Source organism: Aquarana catesbeiana, unplaced genomic scaffold (assembly GCF_042186555.1).
Source record: "Aquarana catesbeiana isolate 2022-GZ unplaced genomic scaffold, ASM4218655v1 unanchor235, whole genome shotgun sequence".
NCBI classification, from domain to species: Eukaryota; Metazoa; Chordata; class Amphibia; order Anura; family Ranidae; genus Aquarana; species Aquarana catesbeiana.
This window is the reverse complement of record NW_027362663.1, coordinates 637,312-662,964: the sequence shown is the minus strand read 5'-3', so window position 1 is coordinate 662,964 and position 25,653 is coordinate 637,312. Positions and strand designations below refer to the sequence as shown.

Genomic DNA, 25,653 nt, shown 5'->3' with positions numbered 1-25,653 from the left:
ATATATATATATATATATATATATACTGATACTGCAGCTAGCAAAGTCAACTGCCTGCCTGTAGTATGAGAACACCACCAACCTTCTGAATACTGTGCAGAGCTCGCAAAAAACTAACTTGTAGCTTTTTTAGCTGCCTGCGGTAGTGATAGGATCAGGAAAACACCACCAACCTTCTACAGGCAGCTTTAGCTGAACACTGTGCAGAGCTCGCAAAAAAATAACTTGTAGGTTTAGCTGAACACTGTGAGCAGGACGCATTGCACTAACTTGTAGTTTTAGCTGAACACTGTGAGGAGGACGCACTACACTAACTTGTAGCTTTAGATGAACACTGTGCAGAGGTCTCACTACACTAACTTGTAGGTTTAGCTGAACACTGTGAGGTGGACGCACCACACTAACTTGAAGTTTTAGCTGAACACTGTGAGCAGGACGCACCCCACTAGCTTGTAGGTTTATCTGAACACTGTGAGCAGGACGCACCGCACTAACTTGTAGCTTTAGATGAACACTGTGCAGAGGTCTCACTACACTAACTTGTAGGTTTAGCTGAACACTGTGAGCAGGACGCACAGCACTAACTTGTAGTTTTAGCTGAACACTGTGAGCAGGACGCACCACACTAACTTCTAGGTTTAGCTGAACACTGTGAGGTGGACGCACAGCACTAACTTGTAGGTTTAGCTGAACACTGTGAGGAGGACGCACCGCACTAACTGTAAATAGTTTGGCTGCCTGACTGTGGTACTAATAGGATCAAAAGAACACCAGTAATTTTCTTCAGGTAGCTGTATATACTGTAACAAGACAAGCCTGCCTGTCAGTAAGAAGATAACAGGAACGGATCTAGCTGAACACTGTGAGAAGGACGCACCGCACTAACTTCTAGGTTTAGCTGAACACTGTGAGAAGGACGCACAGCACTAACTTGTAGTTTTAGCTGAACACTGTGAGCAGGACACACAGCACTAACTTGTAGTTTTAGCTGAACACTGTGAGCAGGACGCACAGCACTAACTTGTAGTTTTAGCTGAACACTGTGAGCAGGACGCACCACACTAACTTGTAGGTTTAGCTGAACACTGTGAGGTGGACGCACCACACTAACTTGTAGGTTTAGCTGAACACTGTGAGCAGGACGCACTACACTAACTGTAAATAGTCTAGCTGCCTGACTGTGGTACTAATAGGATCAAAAGTACACCAGCAATTTTCTTCAGGTAGCTGTAAATACTGTAACAAGACAAGCCTGCCTGTCAGTAAGAAGATAACAGGAACGGATCTAGCTAAACTGAATACAGTGTATATATATATATACACAACACCTGGGATGCATATATATATATATATATACACACACAATACACTGTAAGTGCAGCTAACTGACTGTTCTGCCTAATCTATCTAACTCAAATCAAATGACACTGTCTGTCTCTCTCTCTCTCTATCTATGAACGCCGGAACACACACTACACGGGGCCGCCGTGCAGGCGGACTTATATAGTGTGGGGCGTGTACTAAATCCCCTGAGCCATAATTGGCCAAAGCCTCCTTGATGCAGTTTTGTCAGTGGTCGTTTTAGATCTCTGTTTCACTACCAGCGGCGCCATTTTTTTGGTTAGTTTATCCCTGTTATTAAGATCAGTGTCATTTCCTTTTCCTGTTCATCAAAACGAGGCTTGACATGCAAATAGCGGCACCATCTTGACTGTACCCGGAAGTGAATTCAGAATTACAGAGAATGATGACAGAGCTGATGATCATTAAGGGGGTATGTATTTTATTATATAAAGACAGTAAAGTCAGTGGAACAGCACCCCAGATGATGCCTGTTGAGGCGAAACGTGTCAGTAAGTCTAGCTGATTCCACTGTTACTATCTTACAAGCGCTGTTTTTATCTTTGGAAATGTGAGTGTAACCTGTATATTTTCTGATTAAATTTCAATCATTCCATACGGAATTACGCTATGTGCCCTCCTTTTTCTTTCCATATGTAATGGTTGGGCTCTCAACCCTATATATTATCCTATCTGCTGATATCCACTGGTCTGAACACCCCCTGGAGATTGAGCCTTTGCTGTGAGCCTGAACCATCCCTGGTACCTCTCAAAAGCTTGATTGACTCATTAGGTGTACACCTATCTGAGTTCAATAGTTCCGGTAAGCGATTGGTGACTTTGGTGGTGGATCTTCTATAAATTTTCACTAATTATGTGACACTTATAGTCTGATATATTATTGTTTCGATACACCTGGATTGTTTTTTTTCATTTCACTGGACTACTTTTTGGTTTATCACTTAGGACCTACATTGGTCCCCATATTTTCACTTATGGACATTTATTTATTTTTGTACATTTTATTCAAAAGAATTGTACTCATATTTTAGCGCTGCACTTTACTTTCACATACTTGTGAGGGATGGTGTAATCTTCCTGTGTGTAATCCCGGGAATACAGAGGATGAGGACATCTCTCTGGTGGGTTCCTGGTATTAGGTGGCTCCATCATATCCTTGTGTCCTTCTGAAAACTCCACCATCACTCCATACTCCTCATCCTCCTCTCTAACAACAATATTATCATCTGCGAGATTTCCACTCTGAATATATAATAAAACATTCATTGTAACAAAAAATGCTTCTCTATAAATTTTACCTATCAGTGATTGTTCCTCATCTACCTGATGATGGTGAGGGATGGTGTGACCTTCCTGTGTGGAATACAGAGGACGGAGACATCTCTCTGGTTGGTTCCCATTACTGGATTCATCTGTAGGAAACACACACTGACTGAATACATTGTTTCTATGTGTTTATCAGATGATGGGGGGATCTAGGTGGAGCCTCCGTACTGCTCTCTCCTTTACAATAAAGTCTCCTCTTACCCGGTGATGTGAGGGGCGGCTGATTGTCCATCATGACGTCCTTGTAGAGATCCTTGTGTCCTTCTAAATACTCCCACTCCTCCATGGAGAAATAGACAGTGACATCCTGACACCTTATAGGAACCTGACACACACAATGATACAGTCACCATCCAGACACATCCCTTGTCTGTTACTGGATAATGTCCCAGAATTCCCAGCACCGCTCACCTCTCCTCCATGATCTCTCTGGTGACTTCTAGAATCTTCTGCATGTTGTGTCTCTCAGGTTTTAGGGAGTCACATGGAGGCACTGTGATGGTCATATGATCACCTGACTTCACAAGAGGAAATCTCTGTATTGAGGAACCAATAGGAATATCATGTTAGATTTCCAGAATCCTCCTCACCTCTCCGGTCAGGTCTGTGTTTTATTAATAGAGATAAGAGTGATGTCATGTGACCTCCCAGAATCCTCCTCACCTCCCTGGTCAGCAGGTAGATGATCTCCAGGGTGAGGTTTAGTATCTTCTCAGTCATGTGACTCCGGTCCTCCTCCATCCGTATTTGTGCCGTCATCTATGAAGGTTTCCCTGTAGACAGATAACATTGATAGCAGAGAATTGGCATTGGTTGTACAATAATAGCATGCAGATATCAGGAGGTACTATTAAGGTCAGTATGTATTTAACTAGTTGCCGACCGCCCGGTGGCAGGTTCGCTCTCCTGTGCGAATTTCCGTTCCTGCGCGCTGTGGGAGCGTGCTCGCGGGTTGGGTGGATTTGATCTCCGCCGGCGACCTGCAATTGCCTTGTACACAAGCAGGACAGGGGAACTGCCTATGTAAAGAAGGCATTTCCCGTTCTGCCTAGTGACATGTCAGAGATCTATTGTTCCCAGTGATCGGGAAAAGTGATCTCTGTCATGTCACTGGTAGCCCATCCCCCCAACATGCTGAGGGAACACAGTTAACCCCTTGAGCGCCCTCTAGTGTTAACCCCTTCCCTGCCAGTCTCATTTTTACATTGATCAGTGAATTTTTATAGCACTGATCAATGTAATAATGTCACTGCTCTCCAAAAAGTGTAATTTGGGGTCAGATTTGTCAAACGTGATATCGCAGTCCTGTTAAAAATCACAGATCGCCGACCATTAGTAGTATCCTTATCACTTTTCACTTCTTACATCTTTCTATTCAACCTCTTCTGGTGATGTGTTTATATCCTCATCACTTTTCACTTCTTACACCTCGGCTACCACCAATACTTTCTAGTACTTCAATCCCCCTGTTCTTTACCGAGTACAGGACACCTCGCACGTGTCATACTACAACTATATAAAATATATTGTGGGGGAAATTAGCTCGTGGGGATCACCTTTTCTGAATGACAGTCAGCAAACGGGCACTTTCTTAAAAATCTGGAGGATGCCAGGTTTATTTGCAGCAGGTTTGCAAAATAAAAACAAACAGTAAATTAAATCCTTGCCGTCCGGCGCTAACTAAACAAATAGTCTCCTCTCTATAAAGTGCGGGGCTGGTCCCCGTCATCCACAAAGCATGCTGAAAAAAGCAAACCTTTTAGTCCAACACCCAGAGCTCCTCTCACTCAGGTTCCTTCCTGAGTCTCAGAACCAGAGCGACCTCCTGTGCTCTCTTCCTGGATATTTAAAGTCCAGCTGACTGTGGACTCCAGTGGACCCGAACATCCGGACCAGAACCCAGCCTGCCACAGAGGCTGGAAAAACCGGGCTGGATTCCGGTTCAGTCCCTTACAATGGAACAAATGCGAGGTGAAATGTACCTATTATCGTGTATCTCACCTCGCATACCGTCACATATCCTCCCCCTCTGCTCAAGCCCCTGTGGCTGAGCACTTGACCCTACCATACAGTGCATGCGAGAGAGGGCATCTGCGTTATTTTGGAATTTTCCCGGCCTGTGCTCCACCGTAAACTGAAAGGGCTGTAAAGCCAGGAACCACTTTGTCACACGGCCATTTTTCTCCCTGTTGTCACACATCCACTTTAGGGGAGCATGGTCGGTGACCAGTTTAAACGACCTCCACAGTAGGTAATACCTTAGGGAGTCTAAGGCCCATTTAATGGCGAGACACTCCTTTTCTACGATGGCATAGTTCTTTTCATGCTTGTTCAGCTTCCAGCTCAGGTATACAACTGGGTGCTCCTCACCATCCCTGTTCTGTGACAGTACAGCCCCTAGGCCCACCTCAGAAGCGTCCGTCTGTACGACAAACTCCTTGCTGAAGTCTGCGGCCACTAGTACTGGTAACCCTCAAAGGCTCTGCTTTAAATTCTGAAAGGCCTTCTCGGCTTCGGGATTCCACTTGACCATGACCGACCCTCTACCCTTCATCAGGTCGGTCAGTGGGGCGGCCATGGTGGCAAAGTTAGGTATGAACCCTCTGTAATACTCCGTAATGCCCAGGAAGGCCCTCACTTGCTTTTTATTGATCGGTTGGGGCCATTTTTGAATTGCCCCAACTTATTGGTCTGCGGCTTGGCCACTCCCTGGCCAATAATGTACCCAAGGTATTTGGCCTCCTCCAGGCCTATGGCACATTTATTTGGGTTAGCCGTAAGACCTGCTTTTCTAAGGGAATCTATCACCGCTTGTACACGGAGCAGGTGTGATTCCCAATCTGGGCTGTGGATGACCACATCAGCCAAATATGCAGCTGCATACGGGCGATGTGGTCTCAAGGCTTTGTCCATCATTTGCTGGAATGAAGCAGGGGCCCCGTGCAGACCAAAAAGCATCCACTTATACTGAAGCGAGCCCTCAGGAGTGGAAAAGGCAGTCTTCTCCTTGGCCGAGTTAGTGGTATTTGCCAATAGCCTTTCGTTAGGTCTAGAGTCGTTATGTAGCGAGCCTGTCCTAACCTGTCCACGAGTTCGTCGACCCGGGGCATCGGGTACGCATTGAACTTGGACACACTGTTGAGTTTCCTGAAGTCATTACAAAACCTGATAGTACCATCAGGTTTTGGGACCAGCACTATGGGGCTCGACCACTCACAGTGGGACTCTTCTATCACGTCCAACTCTAACATACTTTATATTTCCTTTGCGACTGCCTCTCGTTTGGCCTCTGGGATTCTATACGGTTTTACATTTACTCGAACCCCAGGTTCTGTCACTATGTCATGTTGGATCATGTTGGTCAGTCCGGGTAAGGGGGAGAAAAAGTCTCTATTTTTATGCACAAATGACCTAACGTCACTTTATTGTGCCACAGACAGAGTATCTGTTATGGGGATGTCAGGTGTCACCGGTACCCGGTTTGTTAGAGGCGTGGACATGGCCAGTAAAGTCTCTCTGTCTTTCCAGAGCTTTAAGAGATTCACATGGTAAATTTGGTATGGTTTCCTTTTCCCTGGCTGGTAGACTTTTTAGTTTACCTCCCCCACCCTTTCGACAACCTCAAAGGGACCCTGCCACTTGGCTAGGAACTTACTTTCCACCATGGGAACCAGTACTAACACGCTGTCCCCGGAGCTGAAAATACGGACCTTGGCACCCCGGTCATAGACCCTCCTCTGGGTCTCCTGGGCTCGCTCCATATGTTCTCGCACCAGGGGCAGGACAGCTTCGATCCTGCATCAAGGAGACATGCTCTATGATGCTTCTATATGGGGTGGCCTCCCCTTCCCACGTTTCTTTGGTGACATCTAGCAGCCCCCTGGGATGTCTATCATACAAAAGCTCAAAGGGGGAATAGCCTGTGGATGCCTGCGGAACCTCACGTTTGGCAAACATGAGATATGGTAGCAAATAATCCCAGTTTCTCCCATCTTTGTCGACCACCTTTTTCAGCATACTTTTCAAAGTTTTATTAAATCTTTCAACCAGACCATCCGTTTGGGGGTGGTAGACAGAGGTATGGAGATGGGAGATTTTGTATAGTCTACACAGTTCCTTGGTAACCCTAGACATAAATGGGGTGCCCTGATCGGTTAAGACCTCTTTTGGGATCTCCACTCGACTAAACACCTGAACCAATTCCTTGGCGATAGCCTTAGCGGAGGTGTTGCGCAAGGGTATGGCCTCAGGATAGCGCGTTGCATAGTCTAGGATCACCAGAATATGCTGGTGACCCCGAGCAGATTTCACAACCGGCCCCACCAGGTCCATGCCATCCTCTCAAAGGGGACCTTGATTATTGGTAGGAGGGCCAAGAGGGCTATGAAAATGGGGCGACGGTGCCGACATTTGGCACTTGGGGCATGATTCGCAGTACTCCTTGACATCTGCATGCAACCCAGGCCAGAAAAACCTCTGAGCGATTCTCTCCCTGGTTTTTTCGATACCGAGATTTCCCCCCATTACATGATAATGGGCCAAGTCTAGCACCACCCTACGGAAGGGTTTGGGAACCAGTAGCTGTTTTACCTCATCCCCTCCATGTTTTATCACTCAATACAATAAATTGTTTTTAACGGCCATGTCGGTGAAAGACACCACCCAATCAGGATCCACCGGTTCCCCGTCCAACATTTTCCCAGGCTCTCATGAGGGTGGTCTCTCGCAGTTGCCCAGTACAGAAATCCTCTCTCTTGACCTCTAAGTTTTGGCAACTCTCAATTTCAGGGTCAGAGGGGGTCTCCTGTTTGTTACCCTCAGGCTGAAAGCTAGCTTCTAGGCTTCTAGGCTTCTAGCCTCCAGCACATCTACAGCTCTCCGAGAGCTGTAAGTGAGACCTGTAAGTGTGCTGGAGGCTGCTAAAAAATAGCCGACAAGGACTGCTAAAACTTGGGGGTGAAGACCCATCCAGGAACTGCTGCATCCCATGCATAGAATCGGTGCCTTTTTGGTTACCTCCATGATTGATTGGCTTGTCAGGTGTACACCTGTATAAGTCCAATCTTTCCAGTAAGAGACTGATAGTTCTGGTGGTGGATTCTCTAGGTCACTCACTCTGATGCTTGCTCAAGATCTCAGTGACTGTCACACATTTGTTTTGGATCACTCACTTTTGGGACTTATTATGACCTCATGTGGTCCCTCATTATCACATATGGACACTAATTTCCATTGAGTATATATTACTGTATTTCTTATTATTTTCATTTTTATTTCTTCATTTTGAGTATATGTCACTATATTTCTCATTAATTTTGTCATTGATAACATTCTCACATGTTTGATTTTCTGATCACCTCAATCTTCATTATTGTCGATAATTTTCATTCTTGACAGTAGTTTGTTCATAGCGCTGCACATTTTTCTCCTTCTTTATGGTGATGGATGCCCAGCCAGCGGCCACTGCACCCCAAGGGCAACGCTGATTGCTGCCATAGTGCAACTAGAGCCGCGCCTATTTGCCACACGAAATGCCCATCACACTGGGGACAGTACAACAGCATCCCTTTACATTCTGCACCCGGCCCAGGGCGGTGCCCCGCCTGCCTCCCCCCATGCTATGCCACTGGTCACATAGCCACCGCGTAGGGGAGGGGTAGAGGATGAGGCACAGCCGGACAGGCACTCACAAGCACCAGGTGCCTTCTCTCCTCCCAATGGAGAGTAGGTAAGCCAGCGCTTGTGGCTGTGCCCCAGGTGACTGCCTAGTTTTGCCTAGCGGTAGTGCCAGCCCTGAGTGCACCTGGAGTTGCCACCTCATCCCTTTAAACCCGAACACATATGAATTACACAGGTTCTGTGGCTGATTAAGGTGCTAATTATCTCACTTGGTGCCTTATCTGCATTGAATTAGCCTCAGTACCTGTGTAATTCATATGTGTTCGAGTTTAAAGGGATGAGGTGGCAACCCTAAGTGCACCCCGTGCACCCACCCAGAATTGGCCCTGCAGCCGGGATATTGTGCTGCACTTGCGGGTGTCAGGGAGCCAAAGCCAAAATGCGGGAGAGTTGGGATGTCTGTTGGATGATCCCACCAGTCAGGAGCCTTTTCTGTTATCCTACATGATCCCTTCTGAGGATTGTTCTATTCTTCCAAACAAATGTATGAAATCACCGATGCATAGCTCCCAACTGTCCCTGATTTCAGGGGACTGTCCCTGATTTGGAACAATGTCCCTCTGTCCCTCTTTCCTCCTCATTTGTCCCTCATTTTGGTCTGATCTATATAGTTATATATAAAAATAGCGTTAGTTTATATTTCAAAAATTGTTTCCGAGTGCTAAACCTTTCATTTGATTTCTAAATTGCTGCATTTGTAAATTTTAAAAACCAGTGTAAAGAAATAGTAGTGGTAAAAAAGCACTTGTGGGTTTAAGCAATCATTTTTTGTATGATTCTCCTTTAAGGGGGTGTGGCAGGGTGTGTGTCCTATGCCTACATACTTTTTCTAATAGGTGTCCCTCATTCCCATCTCAAAAAGTTGGGAGGTATGTCGATAAGTCCTCCTTCTATGTGATCTAGAAGATCTTGAATCACAATGCCTTTATGGCTGAAGTGGATGACCCAGTCTATATATTTTTTTATTGTGTTACACTTTTTTTCACATTAATTTTATTTATATAAGCATATACAAGGAATTGTTTCGGGAGTTACGGTATGTTTTTAACTTAGCCCTGTTATACAGGAATGGTTATTATGAGACGTTTCTTGGGGCTGCAGTTCCTCTGAACTCCACAAGATGGTGATCTTACTTCCATCCAGACAGGAAGTCTCTATGGAATACAGACAGGAAGTGATGTCAGGTACAGACAGGAAGTTCCGGGTGAGAGGTGAGTCTGGAGGAAGTAGAGAGAAGATGTTGCTGGAAGTGGCAGAAGACGAGGTAATTAGATCTTATTTTCTATTTACACCCAGTAACCCCCCGTCATGTCCGTCCTCTTCCTCCATAGTCACTGTGATGTCTTTTATCTCCAGCAGATGATGATACACACATATATAGTGTGGAAACCTAGATTGAACCTTTCAGGGTCAGAACATTTCCCCACTTATGAGGCCGGAACATTCTCTTCATTTTGGAGATAAATTCTAGTAATATGTTCCTCTAAACAAACAGCACTGACAATAAATAGACAAGACAATGACCATCCTGACCATACATGGCCTACAAAGGACAGTTATTACACTACACAGGCAGCCAATGGGCAATCATTACAATATACAGCCAACACAATGATGGAGTGCAGGGGTCAGGAGTATGGAGCATAGAGCCCCTTACATTGCTGGTCAGGAGGAAGAAAACATTCCCCAGCCTGCCATGAAGAATATGTTCCATCATTGGTGTCAGAGGGAGGAAAATACTGAGGGTTCTGATGGAAGTGGAGGGGATGAGGGGTCTCTGAGGAGGTAGTGGGACTAAAGGACTCTGGGTGTCTCTGAGGGTTTACTTCATCTGAAGAACTTTGGGACCCCTGAGGAGAAAGTGTAGCTGAAGGACTTTGGGGGCCTCCTAGGAAGTAATAGGGCTGAACAACTCTGAGAGGTTAGTGGGTACGAGTACGAGTGGTTGAGTGGTTTTAAGGGCTCATAGGGGCTGTTGGTCTCTGATGGTCCTCTCACCCCACCTGCACATACTTTTCTGACCTACTTAAAAGAGAAGTCCAGCCTGAGCTCGTTTGGCTGGGCTTCTCCTCTGGGTCACAGGAGTACAATTCGTTTTGCGCTCTTGTGACCTGTTTTCAGCAGAGAGCGGGATGAAGTCCTCTCTCTGGTGACGTCACTGGAATCAGTCCAGGCACCACGTCATCGCAACAATGAAGTCTGAATCCGCCAGGTGCCTGGAATTATGGCCATCTCAGCCTCTCGGTGAGCCACTGAGACATTGAGATGGTCGCTCACCGCCCCTCCACAGCTCAGCGCTCCAGTGAGCGTAGGGGACAGATCGTAGAGCCGCTGACTGACAGGCAGCATCTCTCTGCTCGGGGAGCTGTGAGAACTGAGCTATCGAAGATGTTAGATCATTAGGTTCTCAGTGAAAAGATGCCGGGGGACCGATGCTGCATCCACCTAGGTAAGTATGAATCTGAACAAAACAAAAAAAAAAAATCATACTTCTCTTTTAAAGACCTTCTGCCAGCAAGTGAAGGAAGCCTTCACCTCACCATTTCACCGTTCTAGAAATATGTTACAGGATACAAAATAGACCAAGAGAACAAACCCCTCCCCCCTGCTGTCCTCCTACCAGCACTGAAATAAAAAACACACACCAGTAATGTGCACTACAAGGTCCAGCCCAACAGACAGCAGTCTATGGAAACAGCATGATGAGGACAAATGTTCATTCCAACATACAAGGGTCCTGCAGCTTGTCAGATAAAGATCCGGGAAGATCCAAGGAGATTAAACAACAAAGAAATGACAGCGCGAGATCCTCATTAGAATGATGAAGTCATTTATTCCATAAAAACAAATAGTACACTTACATGTTATAATCTTCATAATCAGCATAGATGGCAGATGGGTTACTATTGGAGAGAACAAAACTGACTCCTCCCCCACAGTTCTGTACTCCACCAGCAGCATCCTCCTGGTATCCAATCCGATCCCTTCTCTTACTGCAGAGAGTGACAGTGACATCACTCCGATCAGTCAGCAGGCTGCCGGAGATTGGAGCCCTGCAGCCGGAGTTCTGGTAATTATCCTGATTAGCCGACAACTCCAACCAAAAGTCAGCAAGTTCCCCTTCCTGGACATCATGATGACCCGACATTGTCCTCACATCACTGCCTCAGAGCAAACAAGTCAAAGGAAGGATCGTATTTATCATTCCTTGTCTGCAAATCTAAAACTAATCAAATCCAGTTCAGAAACTAAACAAACCCAACAGAGAAAAGAGAATTTATTATCCAGCAGGCCAAGAGGGTCCCACACCTCAAAAATGTAGCAAACACTAAACAGTCTAAACTAAATTTGTTCCCATGGGGGAGTAGTTGTTAAATGTACAGCAACCCTCCTATTACCCCCTCACATCCACATCCTATTATTGTGTGACCAACACCATCCAAATAATTCTTACTTTCATTTCTCAAAGTTATCCGTCTACAAGGAGACCTGTATAGATCAAATGACGGCACCAATGAGGATGGAGGAGGACCGGAGTCACATGACTGAGAAGATACTAAACCTCACCCTGGAGATCATCTACCTGCTGACCAGAGAGGTGAGGAGGATTCTGGGAGGTCACATGACATCACTCTTATCTCTATTAATAAAACACAGACCTGACCGGAGAGGTGAGGAGGATTCTGGGAGGTCACATGACATCACTCTTATCTCTATTAATAAAACACAGACCTGACTGGAGAGGTGAGGAGGATTCTGGGAGGTCACATGACATCGCTCCTATCTCTAATAATACACAGACCTGACCGGAGAGGTGAGGAGGATTCTGGGAGGTCACATGACATCACTCTTATCTCTATTAATAAAACACAGACCTGACCGGAGAGGTGAGGAGGATTCTGGGAGGTCACATGACATCACTCTTATCTCTATTAATAAAACACAGACCTGACCGGAGAGGTGAGGAGGATTTTGGGAGGTCACATGACATCACTCTTATCTCTATTAATAAAACACAGACCTGACTGGAGAGATGAGGAGGATTCGGGAACTCTAATGCCGTGTACACGCAGGCGGACTTTTCAGCATCAAACGTCTGTTCTAAAGTCCGTCGAATGTCCGTTCATTTTGAATGCGATGATGTATGATGGGACTAGAAAAGGAAGTCAATCTCGCGAGATTGACACCTTGCGAGCCCCGTTGCCGGAGCTAGCGCCGCTTGCTCGTTCATCGGGAAAGGAAAAATGTTTTTTTCCTTTTCCAATGAGCGACAAGCATTGCTGACATTGAGGCCGGGTTCACACTGGTGCAGGTATCCGACTTGGATCCCCGCCAATACCAGGCACTGTGTTTGGTATGAATCATGAAGGGGAACTCCACGCCAAATTTAAAATTAAAAAACCGGCATGGGTTCCCCTCCAAGAGCATTACAGGCCCTTAGGTCAGGTATGGATTTTAAGGGGAACCCCCTACGCCAAAAAAACGGCATGGGGTTCCCCCCAAAATCCATACCAGACCCTTATCCTAGCACGCAGCCTGGCCGGTCAGGAAAGGGGGTGGGGACGAGCGAGCTCCCCCCTCCTGAACCCTACCAGGCCGCATGCCCTCAACATGGGGGGTGGGTGCTTTGGGGAAGGGGGACGCCCTGCGGCCCCCCCACCACAAAGCACCTTTTCCCCATGTTGATGAGGACAAGGGCCTCTTCCCGACAACCCTGGCCGTTGGTTGTTGGGGTCTGCGGGTGGGAGGCTTATTGGAATCTGGGAGCCCCCTTTAATAAGGGGGCCCCCCAGATCCCAGCCCCCCACCCTATGTGTATAAGTATGGTCTACATCGTACCCCTACCCATTCACCTAGGGGAAAAAGTGTCAATAAAAAAACACACTAGACAGGTTTTAAAGTAATGTATTAGGCAGCTCCGGGCGTCTCTTCCGACTCCTCTGCTCTCTCCAGCCTCTTCTCCCGCTCTCCAGCCTTTTCTCCCGGTCTCCTGTTCTTCTCCCGCTCTCCGGTTCTTCTGCCGGGCTCCTCCGCTATCTTCTGCTCTTTTGCTAGCATTGGTCCAGTCTTCTCCATCGTCTCCTTCCCTGTTCTCTTCTTCCGATGACACGACGCTCTCTCCCGCTGTAGTGCGAAACGGCTTATATAGGCATGGGGCGTGGTCACCGGGTGATGTCACCCGGTGACCCTGCCCCTTATGATGTCACAGTCCCATCATGCCCCGGGACTGTGACCGGGCCAGAGAGAGCGGAGGAGTCAGAAGAGACCCCCGGAGCTGCCTAATAAATTACTTTAAAAACCTGTCTAGTGTGTTTTTTTTATTGACACATTTTCCCCCCAGGTGAATGGGTAGGGGTACGATGTACCCCATACTCATTCACATAGGGTGGGGGGCCGGGATCTGGGGGGCCCCCTTATTAAAGGGGGCTCCCGGATTCCGATAAGCCCCCTGCCCGCAGACCCCGACAACAAACGGCCAGGGTTGTCGGGAAGAGGCCCTTGTCCTCATCAACATGGGCGCCCCCCTTCCCTAAAGCACCCACCCCCCATGTTGAGGGCATGCGGCCTGGTACAGTTCAGGAGGGGGGGCGCTTGCTCGTCCCCACCCCCTTTCCTGACCGGCCGGGCTGCGTGCTGGAAACCTTCTCGCGGGCAGGTGCTGTAGCTGCCCTTGCGTCGTATTTGGTCCGGACCAGCATACAGACAAACTTTTTTCCCAATAGCAACTGGTTCTGGCCGAGTTCCGGTGGGAAGATTTGAAACATGTTCTATTTCTAGGTCCGTCGGAATTTTTGAAAAAAAAAGTCAGATGAAGCCCACACACGATCGGAATGTCTGACCGAATCGTTCCGTCTGACTTATTCTGCCGGAAAGTCCGGTCGTGTGTACATGGCATAACATGATATTCCTATTGGTTTCTCAATACAGAGATTTCCTCTTGTGAAGTCAGGCGATCATATGACCATCACAGTGTCTCCATGTGACTCCCTAAAACCTGAGAGACACAACATGGAGAAGATTCTAGAAGTCACCAAGAAGATGATGGAGCTGCTGACAGGAGAGGTGAGGAGGATTCTGGGAATTCTGGGACATTATCCAGTAACAGACAAGGGATGTGTCTGGATGGTGACTGTATCATTGTGTGTGTCAGGTTCCTATAAGGTGTCAGGATGTCACTGTCTATTTCTCCATGGAGGAGTGGGAGTATTTAGAAGGACACAAGGATCTCTACAAGGACATCATGATGGACAATCAGCCGCCCCTCACATCACCGGGTAAGAGGAGACTTTATTGTAAAGGAGAGAGCAGTACGGAGGGTCCACCTAGATCCCCCATCATCTGATAAACACATAGAAACAATGTATTCAGTCAGTGTGTGTGTTTCCTACAGATGGATCCAGTAATGGGAACCCACCAGGGAGATGTCCCCGTCCTCTGTATTCCCGGGATTCCACACAGGAAGATCACACCATCCCTCACCATCATCAGGTAGATGAGGAACAATCACTGATAGTATCATTAGGATCTGTACATTATCTGCATTGTTACAATTGACGTCATTTTTATTCTATATTCAGAGTGGAGACCTGAGAGATTCTAAAGTTGAAGTTAAAGGGGTTGTAAAGGTAATTTTAATTTTTTTTTAAATAACTAACATGTTATACTTACCTTCACTGTGCAGCTCGTTCTGCACAGAGTGGCCCCGAACCTGGTCTTCTGGGGTCCCTCGGCGGCTGTTTCAGCTCCTCCCCGCAAGAACTAACCACCTTAATGTGAGCTCCCTCGCATGGTGGTTAGTTATTGCGGGCGCGCTCCCGTGATACAGCCGGCGGCTATAGCCGCTCACTGTATCACTCGGCCCCGCCCCCCGGCGCGCCGCGTCATCGGATGTGATTGACAGCAGCGCGAGCCAATGGCTGCGCTGCTTTCAATCCATCCACTGCAGCCAATCAGTGACCAGGCTGAGCTGCAATAGAGATGACGGGAACGAGCAGCGGAGATTCGAGGTGTCAGGTAAGTAAAACGGGGGGGCTGGGGGCGGCGGTATTGTCAAAAGTTTTTTCACCTTAATGCATATAATGCATTAAGGTGAAAAAATGTTTGCCTTTACAACCCCTTTAAAAAAGTGATAAAAGAGGAGGATGATGAGGATGGGGTGATGGAGGAGTCAGACTTTCTAAAAGAACACAAAGATCTGTACCAGGACACCATGGTGGAGTCATCCAGCTACAGAAACCCACCAGAGAGATGTCCCCGTCCTCTGTATTCCCGGGATTCCACACAGGAAGATCACACCATCCCTCACCATCATCAGGTAGATGAGGAACAATCACTAATAGTTTTGATTAAGACTGCTTTCACACTGAAAGCGCTGGTGGTTAGCGGTAAATCACTGCTTGTTTTAGCAGCACTTTAGCGCTGCTTAAGCAACGCTTCTGCACCGCTTTTCGGCCACTAGCAGGGCGCTTTAAACTCCAAAAAAAGGGTTAAAAACTCCCATTTTCAAAGCGCTTTGGAATCACTGCCCATTCATTGCAATGGGCAGGGCGTTTTGGGAGCGCTAAATACAACGCTTTCAACCCGCCCCAAAGACGTTGCTTACAGGACTTTTGGTAACGTCCCGCAAGCGCACCGCCCCAATGTGAAAAGTCACACTGCAGTGAATGGGAGGCGGTTTTCAGGCACTTAGCAGAGACTATTTCTAGCGCTAAAGTGCTTGACAACCGCTCCAGTGTGAAAGGGGTCTTATACACAGCATGTTTGTTACAATGAATGTTTTATTATATATTCAGAGTGGAAACCTCGGGGATGATAATATTGATGTTAAAGAAGAGTATAAAGAGGAGGATGAGGAGTATGGAGTGATGGAGGAGTTTTCAGAAGGACACAAGGATATGATGGAGCCACCAAATACCAGGAACCCACCAGAGAGATGTCCCCGTCCTCTGTATTCCCGGGATTCCACACAGGAAGATCACACCATCCCTCACTGTTACAAGGTTGGTGGGATGGAGCTTATAAAACACAGACTCATGGAGACGATGTTTGGATTTTTATGTGATGTCGCAATAATAAAGCTTATATTTTAGAGATGATATTTTCTTGATTTAGAGTGGAGATCCAATCGATATAAAATTTGAGGTTAAAGCAGAAGAAGAAGAGAGGTATGTGAGGGATGATCAGCAGTCTATGGAGGAGGATGGAATAACGGGGACATTTATAGAGGAGGACACTCCTACAGAGATCAGCACAGGTGGGTCATTAACACTAAATACATTCCTCCACCCATACTGCTCACTGATTGGTCCAGAGTAGGGCAAGGACTGGGTTATAACAGCCTGTAATACCCTGGTCACTTTCCTGAGCTGTGTTCCCCATCCTGTATCTATGTTGATTATGGGGTTCAGCTGGAAATGTTGACTTTCACTAGAGGTATTGCTCAACCTGGGTTATAGGCTTTGGGTCTTCTGCCCCATATCCCGGGTCTAACAGGATCTATGACAGAACAATTCTCCCAGGATTACTTGCTCTGTTTGCTGGCTGTGCCGGGTGGAAGGATATGTCTGTATAGTCTCAGACCCAAGTCACTGAGTGCAGTCTCAGGAGATGGGAGGCAGCGGTGTGGGACCTCTGCAACTTGTCTCATGTAATTATTTAAGTTTCCACTGATTACTAAATACCAAGTTTATGAGTAATGATCATTACACTTTATAATTTCCCTTTTCGTCTTTCAGGACAGCCACTATGAGAGAGAGAGAGTCTCCTCCTCTTCCTCAGGAAACACTGCGCCAGCCCATAAATTCTTACTTCCCTTGCCAGACCTCAGTTATTAGTGTTTCCTCCAGTGGGGAGACACTGCATGGGACCAGGCTGAGCAGTCAGGGAGATTGTGGCCATTTAAAACCTCCTAAGTGAAGCAGGGGCTTCCAGGGAGCAAAAGGTGCGGTACTTACCGCCATCAGAAGCCACCCCTTCCTCATCGAGCGCGGCAGCAGGTTGCGTCCACAGGGCTGCAGCAATGAGGCAGTCCGCTCTCCCTATATTCTGTATAGGCTGCATATTTTTGGAACCAGCGGGCCGAACAACGGGCGACGTCATTTCCAACGGAGGGCGGCGCTTCCCCTTGGCCCGCGGCTTCCGGTTCCGGGTCGCGGAGCTGATAGGGGGCCGGGCACAGACTGGAGTTGAGTCGGAAACGCGCACAGGCTGCGTGAGACTCGGTAGCAAACAACCACCTGCAGTCATGTCAGAAGCAGATACCATGACACACAGTGACACTACCTCCAGCCTTCCTAAGGTAAGAACACCCTGGGGAAGGGTCCTTCTTACCCAGGATTGCCCTCCATGTATGGTTCCTATCTAGGGGGAGGCAGACCCCCTGGGTGGTCGGGGGGGGGAGGTCCAGATCCCCTCATGTGTAGAGGGTCTAGTGCACTCCCTGGGTTGTTTTCTGTCTATTTAAAAGTAAAAGTTTTTCTCTGCATTTTTTACATGTATTTCAGAAAGCTACAGAAAAGACAAAATCTACACATAGCTCTAAACAGAAGTGTGCCTCCTGTCGAGATACCTTGGGGGAGGCATGGACAAAGGTGTTATGTAACAATTGCATAGACTCCCTGTTTAGGGAAAGGGAATCTGAACATCAGTCAGGGTTGGCAGCCTCTGTAAAGGAGCTCTCATCCACCTTTTCATCTTTCAAATCGCTTTTTGAAAAATTTCAGCTTCCCACTAACCCTGCTTCACAGGATACAACCCCACCACAGGCTCAGGGCTCTGCACCTGCCAAACTGGCTACTACAGTTATGGCAGAGGAAGTTGTGTGGAGCAAAGGCAACCAGACAGTGGCACCTCTGACTCCCAGGGGGAATCAGAGAGGGAGGATCAGGACGGGGAGTCCAGTAAATACTCTAGATATAAATTGTCCTTGGAGGAGGTAGAGGACCTCCTAGGGGCAATTTACACAATCCTCGGTATACAGGCGGACAAGAAACCCCTGACACTCCATGACCTCATGTACAAAGGCTTGGGGGAGCAGAAGAGGAAAGTTTTCCCAGTACATGACGTACTGGTAGAGACAGTTAAAAAAGAGTGTCAGGATCCTGAAAGGAAACCCTTTTTTTCGAGATCACTTAAGAGAAGGTTCCCATTTTCGGAGGATCCTGCATCCATTTGGAACAAACGTCCCAAATTGGACGCCACTTTCTCACAGGTCTCTAGACACACAGACCTGGCTTTTGAGGACATGGGGGCCTTGGTGGACGTCATGGACAAAAGGATAGATTCTCTACCTAAAAAGACTTGGGACTCAACTATAGGGAATTTAAAGCCAGAAATGGCGGTTACAGTTGTTGCCCGCAACTTAGAACATTGGCTCTCTAAGATTCAGGAGCACATTGAAGTGGGTACTGCCAAGATAACTATTCTATCATCTTTCCCCACGATTCTGCGAGGTATTGCATACATAGAAGACGCCTCGGCAGAGTCAGTCCGCATGTCGGCAAGATCATGTCATGTCGCATGTCGGCAAGATCAGCGGCTCTGGCCAACTCTGCCAGAAGAGCCCTCTGGCTGAAAACTTGGCCTGGCGACAGCGCTTTCAAGGTCAAGTTGTATGGGAGACCTTCTCTTTGGCCAAGGTTTAGATACAGTCTTAGACCGCACGGCAGTCAGAAAAAAGTCTTTCCCACTCAAGCGGAAAACTCCAGCGCAAACAAAGAAGGGGTTTTGTCCGCAAAAAAGTAGAGAAGCCCCTAAACAGGGGGGGGAATGAAACCTGGGGCCAAAGAGGCAAGGGCAGAGGAGGGGCGATTTTTTTTGCCCTCCTGAGTAGCCCAGTAAGAGTAAATGACCCGTCAGGCAAGGTGGGAGGAAGACTGGGGGGCCTTCCTTCCTCAGTGGGAAACAATCTCCCCCAACCGGTCCATCCTGGGGGTCATAAGAAGGGGGTACCTCCTGGAGTTCACAAAACCTCCCCCGCAGAGATTCCTCGTCACACATCTACCCAAGTGCACGGCAAAGGCAGAAGCTCTGCTAGAGGCACTAAGGGATCTGGAAAACCAGGATGTAGTTCGCAGAGTGCCAAAGGGGGAGGAAGGAAAGGGATTTTATTTTCACATATTCGTGGTGAAAAAACCCTCCGGAAAATTCAGACTAATTCTGAATTTAAAACCCCTGAATAAGTCAATTACCTACAAGAGATTCCCCATGGAGTCAATCTTTATGGTCAGAGCCCTCTTACCCCACAATTGTTTCATGGTCTCACTGGACCTCAGGGACGCGTATCTACACTCCCCTATCTCAGAAACCTCTCAGAAGTTTCTCCGACTGGAGTGGAGTTACGGTGCATCTACAATTTCAAGCACTGCCCTTCTTGCTATCCTTCTCGCCCCGCATATTTACCAAGATCTTGGCAGAGGCCATGGCCTTTCTACGACTCCAGGGAGTGTCAGTTATAGCATATCTGGACGACCTGCTCCTATTTGCAGCGTCCCCAGAGCAGCTAATAAAAAATCTAGACCTAACAAAGAGGGTCCTGACAGACCTAGGGTGGCTGCTGAACTTAGAAAAGTCCAGCCTGATTCCTTCACAACGTATTGTGTACCTAGGTTACCTGTTGGACTCAACAGTCTTGAGAGTTTTTTCCCGACGGAGAAAATACTAAAACTGGACAGAGCAGTAGCCTCTCTCCAGAGCAATCAGCAGGTCTCCAAACAGTACCTAATGTCAACACTGGGTCTGCTAACGTCTACCCTCCCAGCAGTGCAGTGGGCAGGACTACACTTTCGTCCCCTGCAGACCTTTGTGCTAGAGGTGTGGGACCACAGTCAAAAGGATCTAGACACCTTAGTACACGTTCCACATCAGATAAAAAGATCTCTCTGAAGGTGGAGGAAGGTAGAGAACCTGTTGCAGGGACATCTCTGGCTCATCCCAGTTTCTCAGGTGGTAACCACAGACGCAAGCGGCAAGGGCTGAGGGGCACATCTGGGTTCCATTCCAGTACAGGGCACCTGGAGAGACGACGAGCTAAAAAGATCGTCTAATTGGAAAGAGCTGAGGGCAGTCTGGCTAGCCCTCAGGTTTTTCAGAAAGGAGCTTCAGGGCCACCATGTTCAGGTGCGGTCGGACAACTCGTCTGCCGTGGCCTACTTAACAAGCAGGGCGACACCAGAAGCGGAGTCCTGCTGGCCCTAGCAACAGACATTTTGAGCTGGGCCGATACCAACATTCTATCTCTCTCAGCAGTTTTCCTGAGAGGGGAAAGGAATGTGATTGCAGACTTTCTCAGCCAAAGGAAGCTGAGGGAGGGAGATTGGACTCTCAACCAGGAGATCTTCAACCTCATATCCAGAAGATGGGGACCCCTGGAAGTGAACCTCTTCGCGGCAAAGGAAAACGCAAAGGCCATCTCTTTTTTTTTTTTTCCTCCCTAAATGGAGGAGAAGGAGCTCTGGGGGTGGATGCCCTGAACCAGAACTGGCATTTCAGAACTTGTAATGCATTCCCACCTCCAGTATTATTACCGGCAGTTCTGAGAAAGTTTCAGATAGAGAACACGTCTCTAATTCTAGTGGCACCATATTGGCCAAAAAGGGCATGGTTTTCAGTTCTCAATCAACTAGCTGTAAAACCTCCCCTATTCCTTCCACCTCGAGAGGACCTCCTCTCACAGGGCCCAGTCCTCTGTCCACAGGTACACCAGTGGAAGTTAGGAGCCTGGCTACTGAGGAGGGTATATTAAAATCTAAAGGATTTTCAGAGAGATTAATCTCCACCCTCCTCAACAGCAGAAAGGAACAGATGCGACGGATTTATAAAAAGGTCTGGCTCCGTTTCAACGAGTGGTGCGTAGAAAGCTCATTCTTGGTGCAGAGCCCCACAGCTGTGTTGGAATTTCTACAGTGCGGGGCAGACAAGGGTCTATCCATAAGTACCCTTAAAAGTCAGGTGTCAGCACTCAGTGCTTATTTAGAAAGACCTCTGGCCACCAACCCGTGGATAGTCAGGTTCTTCAGGGCTCTGACTAGACAGAGACCAGTCCCAGATCCACCTTTCCCCAAGTGGGACCTATCCTTAGTCTTGCAGAGTTTAACGGGAGCCCCCTTTGAACCTTTAGAAGGATGTTTACTAAAGAAAATTACTTTAAAAACAGTATTTTTAGTAGCAGTGACAACTGCCAGGAGGGTCAGCAAGATTGAGGCCTTATCAGTTAGACCTCCTTTTTGTGTTATTTTCCCAGATCGGATCGTTTTCAAGACCGATCCGGTTTTTTTGCCTAAGGTGGCTTCTGGATTCCACAGAAGCCAGGAGGTAGTCTTACCCTCCTTTTGTCCCAACCCCTCAGGGAATAGGGAATTGAAATTTCATTCTTTGGACATAAGGAGATGCATCCTACGGTACTTAGAACTGACCCAAGACATTAAGAAGGTCAGACTCTTTATTTTTTTTATTTTCTGGGGATACAGGGAAAGGATACAGAACGTCTCGAAGCACTATTGGCAGATGGCTCAGAGTAACCATTGGTCAAGCCTACACTATTAGTAGGGAAAGAAATCCCAATGGTATAAATGCACACTCTACCAGAGCTATGGCAGCTTCTCAGGCAGAAAGAGCTGGAGCAACGCCAGAACAAATATGCAGGGCAGCAACATGGTCCAGCTACTCCACTTTCGTAAAGCATTACAGAGTGGACTTGGTGTCGGCAGGTGAGCAAGCCTTTGGGCGAAAGGTGTTGCAAGCTGTAGTCCTACCCTAACTGGTAAGTGCTTGTTCATCCTCTCATAGTGACTGTCCTGAAAGACAAAAGGGGAAAATTAAAGTTACGCTTACCGGTAACGTCTTTTCCTGTAGTCTTTCAGGACAGCCCTAGTTACCCACCCAAAAAATTTGGGGGGTCTTATAAAAGACCAGGACGCAGCATGATAATGATATGTGATAGTATGTTATTAATGTGTTCTTGTGTCTCCCCAGCTGGCCGTAGGCGATCTTTATAAAAACTGAGGTCCGGCAGGGGAAGTAAGAATTTATGGGCTGGCGCAGTGTTTCCTGAGGAAGTGTAGGAGACTATCTCTCATAGTGGCTGTCCTGAAAGACTACTGGAAAAGACGTTACCGGTAAGTGTAATTTTAATTTTTCTGTATATTGCATGTTACATACTCCTGACCCCTGCACTATATACTCTATGTCAGTGATGATGAACCTTGGCACTCCAGATGTTTTGGAACTACATTTCCCATGGTGCTCAACTACACTGCAGAGTTCATGAGCATCATGGGAAATTTAGTTCCAAAACATCTGGGGTGCCAAGGTTCGCCATCACTGCTCTATGTTGTACATTACATACTCTTGACCCCTGCACTATATACTCTATGTTGTACATTACATCATTCTGATACTATATAGTACTAAATCTGTTGTATCTTATACAATATGTTGTACATTACATAGTCCTGACTTCTGCTCTCTCCCCTCTACCCACTGCTATATATAAAGATAATATGTATTCTCTTTTGTTACACCCATTTCCTACCAGCTGGACATTTTATATCTGATGATTTGATTGGAGCACAGACTTTTACATGTTTGATAATAATGTGATAACATTCTCAAACTTTGGACCCTTAAACAGAAAGTGATAATGAGGGAGGAGTTAATAACCCAATGATGGTGGTCTTCAGGATCAGTCCAGTCTTCATCTTGGTTGTTCTCCCCCCATCCTCACTCTCTGACCTCTGGTGGGGCTCAGCCCCGCTGTTATTCATGACTAACTCATGGACTAAAGAAGGAAGTGCAGTACTTCTTGTGTTGGGAAGATGGCAATGAGTGTGAGAGGGGGTGGGGACACTTGTCCTATAATCACCTCATCACTGTCACTCCTATAAAATACAGTTCTCATTGTTTCCTCACTCTATGACTAAGGTCCATGAATAAAGAAATGAACTGGTAGGAGATCAGAGGACCCATTTACTAGTTACCTTGAGGGGGGAATTGTAAGATCCTCAGAGACAAAGCTGCCTGATGTGGGCGGAGTCCTGGTTTAGGGGAACCAATCTGCTCATGTCTAGTAATAATCTTTTTATTTCTATTTTAGTAGATGGACGGGAGATGAGGAAAACCTCAGAGGATTGTCTCACTTTGTCTCCAGACTGTAAAGTAGAAGATGAGGACATCACACAGTATAGTCCAGGAGAAAACCCGACTACCTCAAATGTCCATCCGGCACCACACAGTGTAGATGGACCATCGTATTCCTCTTATCCTGAGGAACCTCAGACTGTGAGGGACGGTGCCGTCCTTCCAACAGATAAGAAGTTTTCCTGTACTGAGTGCGGGAAGTGTTTCCATTCTAAATCAAAACTTAATAGGCATAAAGGATCTCACACAAGGCAGAAGCCATATTCCTGTCCTGAGTGTGGGAAATGTTTTTCACATATGGTCATACTTCAAACACATCAGAGATCTCACACAGGGGAGAAGCCATATTCCTGTCCTGAGTGCGGAAAAAGTTTTTCACAGACGTCCACTCTTTACAGACATCAGAGATCTCACACTGAAAAAAATTTGTATTCCTGTTCTGAGTGCGGGAAATGTTTTTCACATAAGTCCAGTCTTCGAAGTCATCAGAGATCTCACACGGGGGAGAAGATGCATTCCTGTTCTGAGTGCGGGAAATGTTTTTTACATAAGTCCATTCTTCAAATTCATCAGAGATCTCACACGGGGGAGAAGCCGTATCCATGTTCTGAGTGTGGGAAATGTTTTTCACATACGTCCACTCTTCAAACTCATCTGAGATCCCACACTGGAGAGAAGATGTATTCCTGTCCTGAGTGTGGGAAATGTTTTTCACATAAATTCAGTCTTCAATCTCATCAGAGATCTCACACAGGGGAGATGATGTATTCTTGTTCTGAGTGTGGTAAATGTTTTTCACAGAAGTCCAGTCTTCAAAGTCATCAAAGATCTCACACGGGTGAGAAGATGTATTCCTGTTCTGAGTGTGGAAAATGTTTTTTACATATGTCCATGCTTCAAATTCATCAGAGATCTCACACGGGGGAGAAGCCGTATTCCTGTCCTGAGTGCGGGAAAAGTTTTTCACAGACATCCACTCTTAACAGACATCAGAGATCTCACACAGGGGGAGAAGCCGCATTCCTATCCTGAGTGAAGGAATTGTTCTTCACTGAAGTCCTGTCTTCCTGTACATCAGGGATCCCACACAACCCTTGATGTGTATTAGTGCCTTGAGTGTGGGAAATGTCTTCTATATGAATGTTGCTGGACATCACAGCTCTCATGTGGGGAAGACGCACACCCTGATATACACCTCAGATATACTCCGTGGCTGATCTTCATCATGTAAGTAAGGATGAGCCGAACACCCCCCAATTTTATTCGCACCAGAGCATGTGAACAGGCAAACAATTTGTACGAACAAGCGAACACCATTAAAGTCTATGGAAAATGAACATGAAAAATCAAAAGTGCTCATTTTAAAGGTTTATTTGCAAGTTATTGCCATAAAAAGTGTTTGGGGACCCAGGTCCTGCCCCAGGGGACATGTATCATTGAAAAAAAAAGTTTTAAAAACGTCAGTTTTTTTCGGGAGCAGTGATTTTAATAATGCTTAAAGTGAAACAATAAAAATTATATATTTCTTTAAATATCGTGCCTGGGGGGTCTCCTTAGTATGCCTGTAAAGTAGCGCATTTTTCCTGTGTTTATAACAGTACCACAGCAAAATTACATTTCTAAAGGAAAAAAAGTCATTTAAAACTGATCGCGGCTTCATTTAAAACTCCTCAGTCCATTACCAGGCTCTTTGGGTCTGTTATGAATATTAAGGGGAGCCCTGCATGAAAATTAAAAAAAAAAAATGTGTGGGGTCCCCCCAAAATCCATACCAGACCCTTATCCGAGCACGCAATCTGCAGGCCACAGGAAGAGGGGGGGCGAGAGAGCACCTCCCTCCTAAACCCTACAAGGCCACATGCCCTCAACATTGGGAGGGTGCTTTGGGGTCCCCCCAAAAAACCCTGTCCCCATGTTGATGGGGACAAGGACCTCATCCCCACAACCCTTGCCCGGTGGTTGTGGGGGTCTGCGGGCGGGGGGCTTATTGGAATCTGGAAGCCCTCTTTAACAAGGGGACCCCCCAGATCCCGGCCCCTTCCCTATGTGAATGGGTATCGGGTACATTATACCCCTACACATTCACCAAAAAAAAGTGCCAAAAATAGTAAAAATGACAAGAGACAGTTTGGGACAAGTCCTTTATTAAAA

General features: G+C 46.9%; 2 protein-coding genes across 2 annotated transcripts in view; both read left to right on the top strand.

The window, feature by feature from the left end:
- The window catches only part of LOC141121932 (uncharacterized), a 603,393-nt gene that overhangs the window by 354,985 nt on the left and 222,755 nt on the right, over nt 1-25,653 (top strand). The gene's annotated exons all lie outside the window — the stretch shown is intronic.
- LOC141121941 (uncharacterized) lies at nt 1,739-25,069 on the top strand. Its single transcript, XM_073611705.1, has 10 exons — nt 1,739-2,164; nt 9,434-9,631; nt 11,837-11,965; nt 14,296-14,430; nt 14,519-14,642; nt 14,759-14,856; nt 14,946-14,993; nt 16,161-16,367; nt 16,480-16,621; nt 23,459-25,069. The coding sequence occupies exons 2-10, from the start codon at nt 9,488-9,490 to the stop codon at nt 24,532-24,534; spliced, it is 2,103 nt and encodes a 700-aa protein (XP_073467806.1). The 5' UTR covers nt 1,739-2,164; nt 9,434-9,487; the 3' UTR covers nt 24,535-25,069.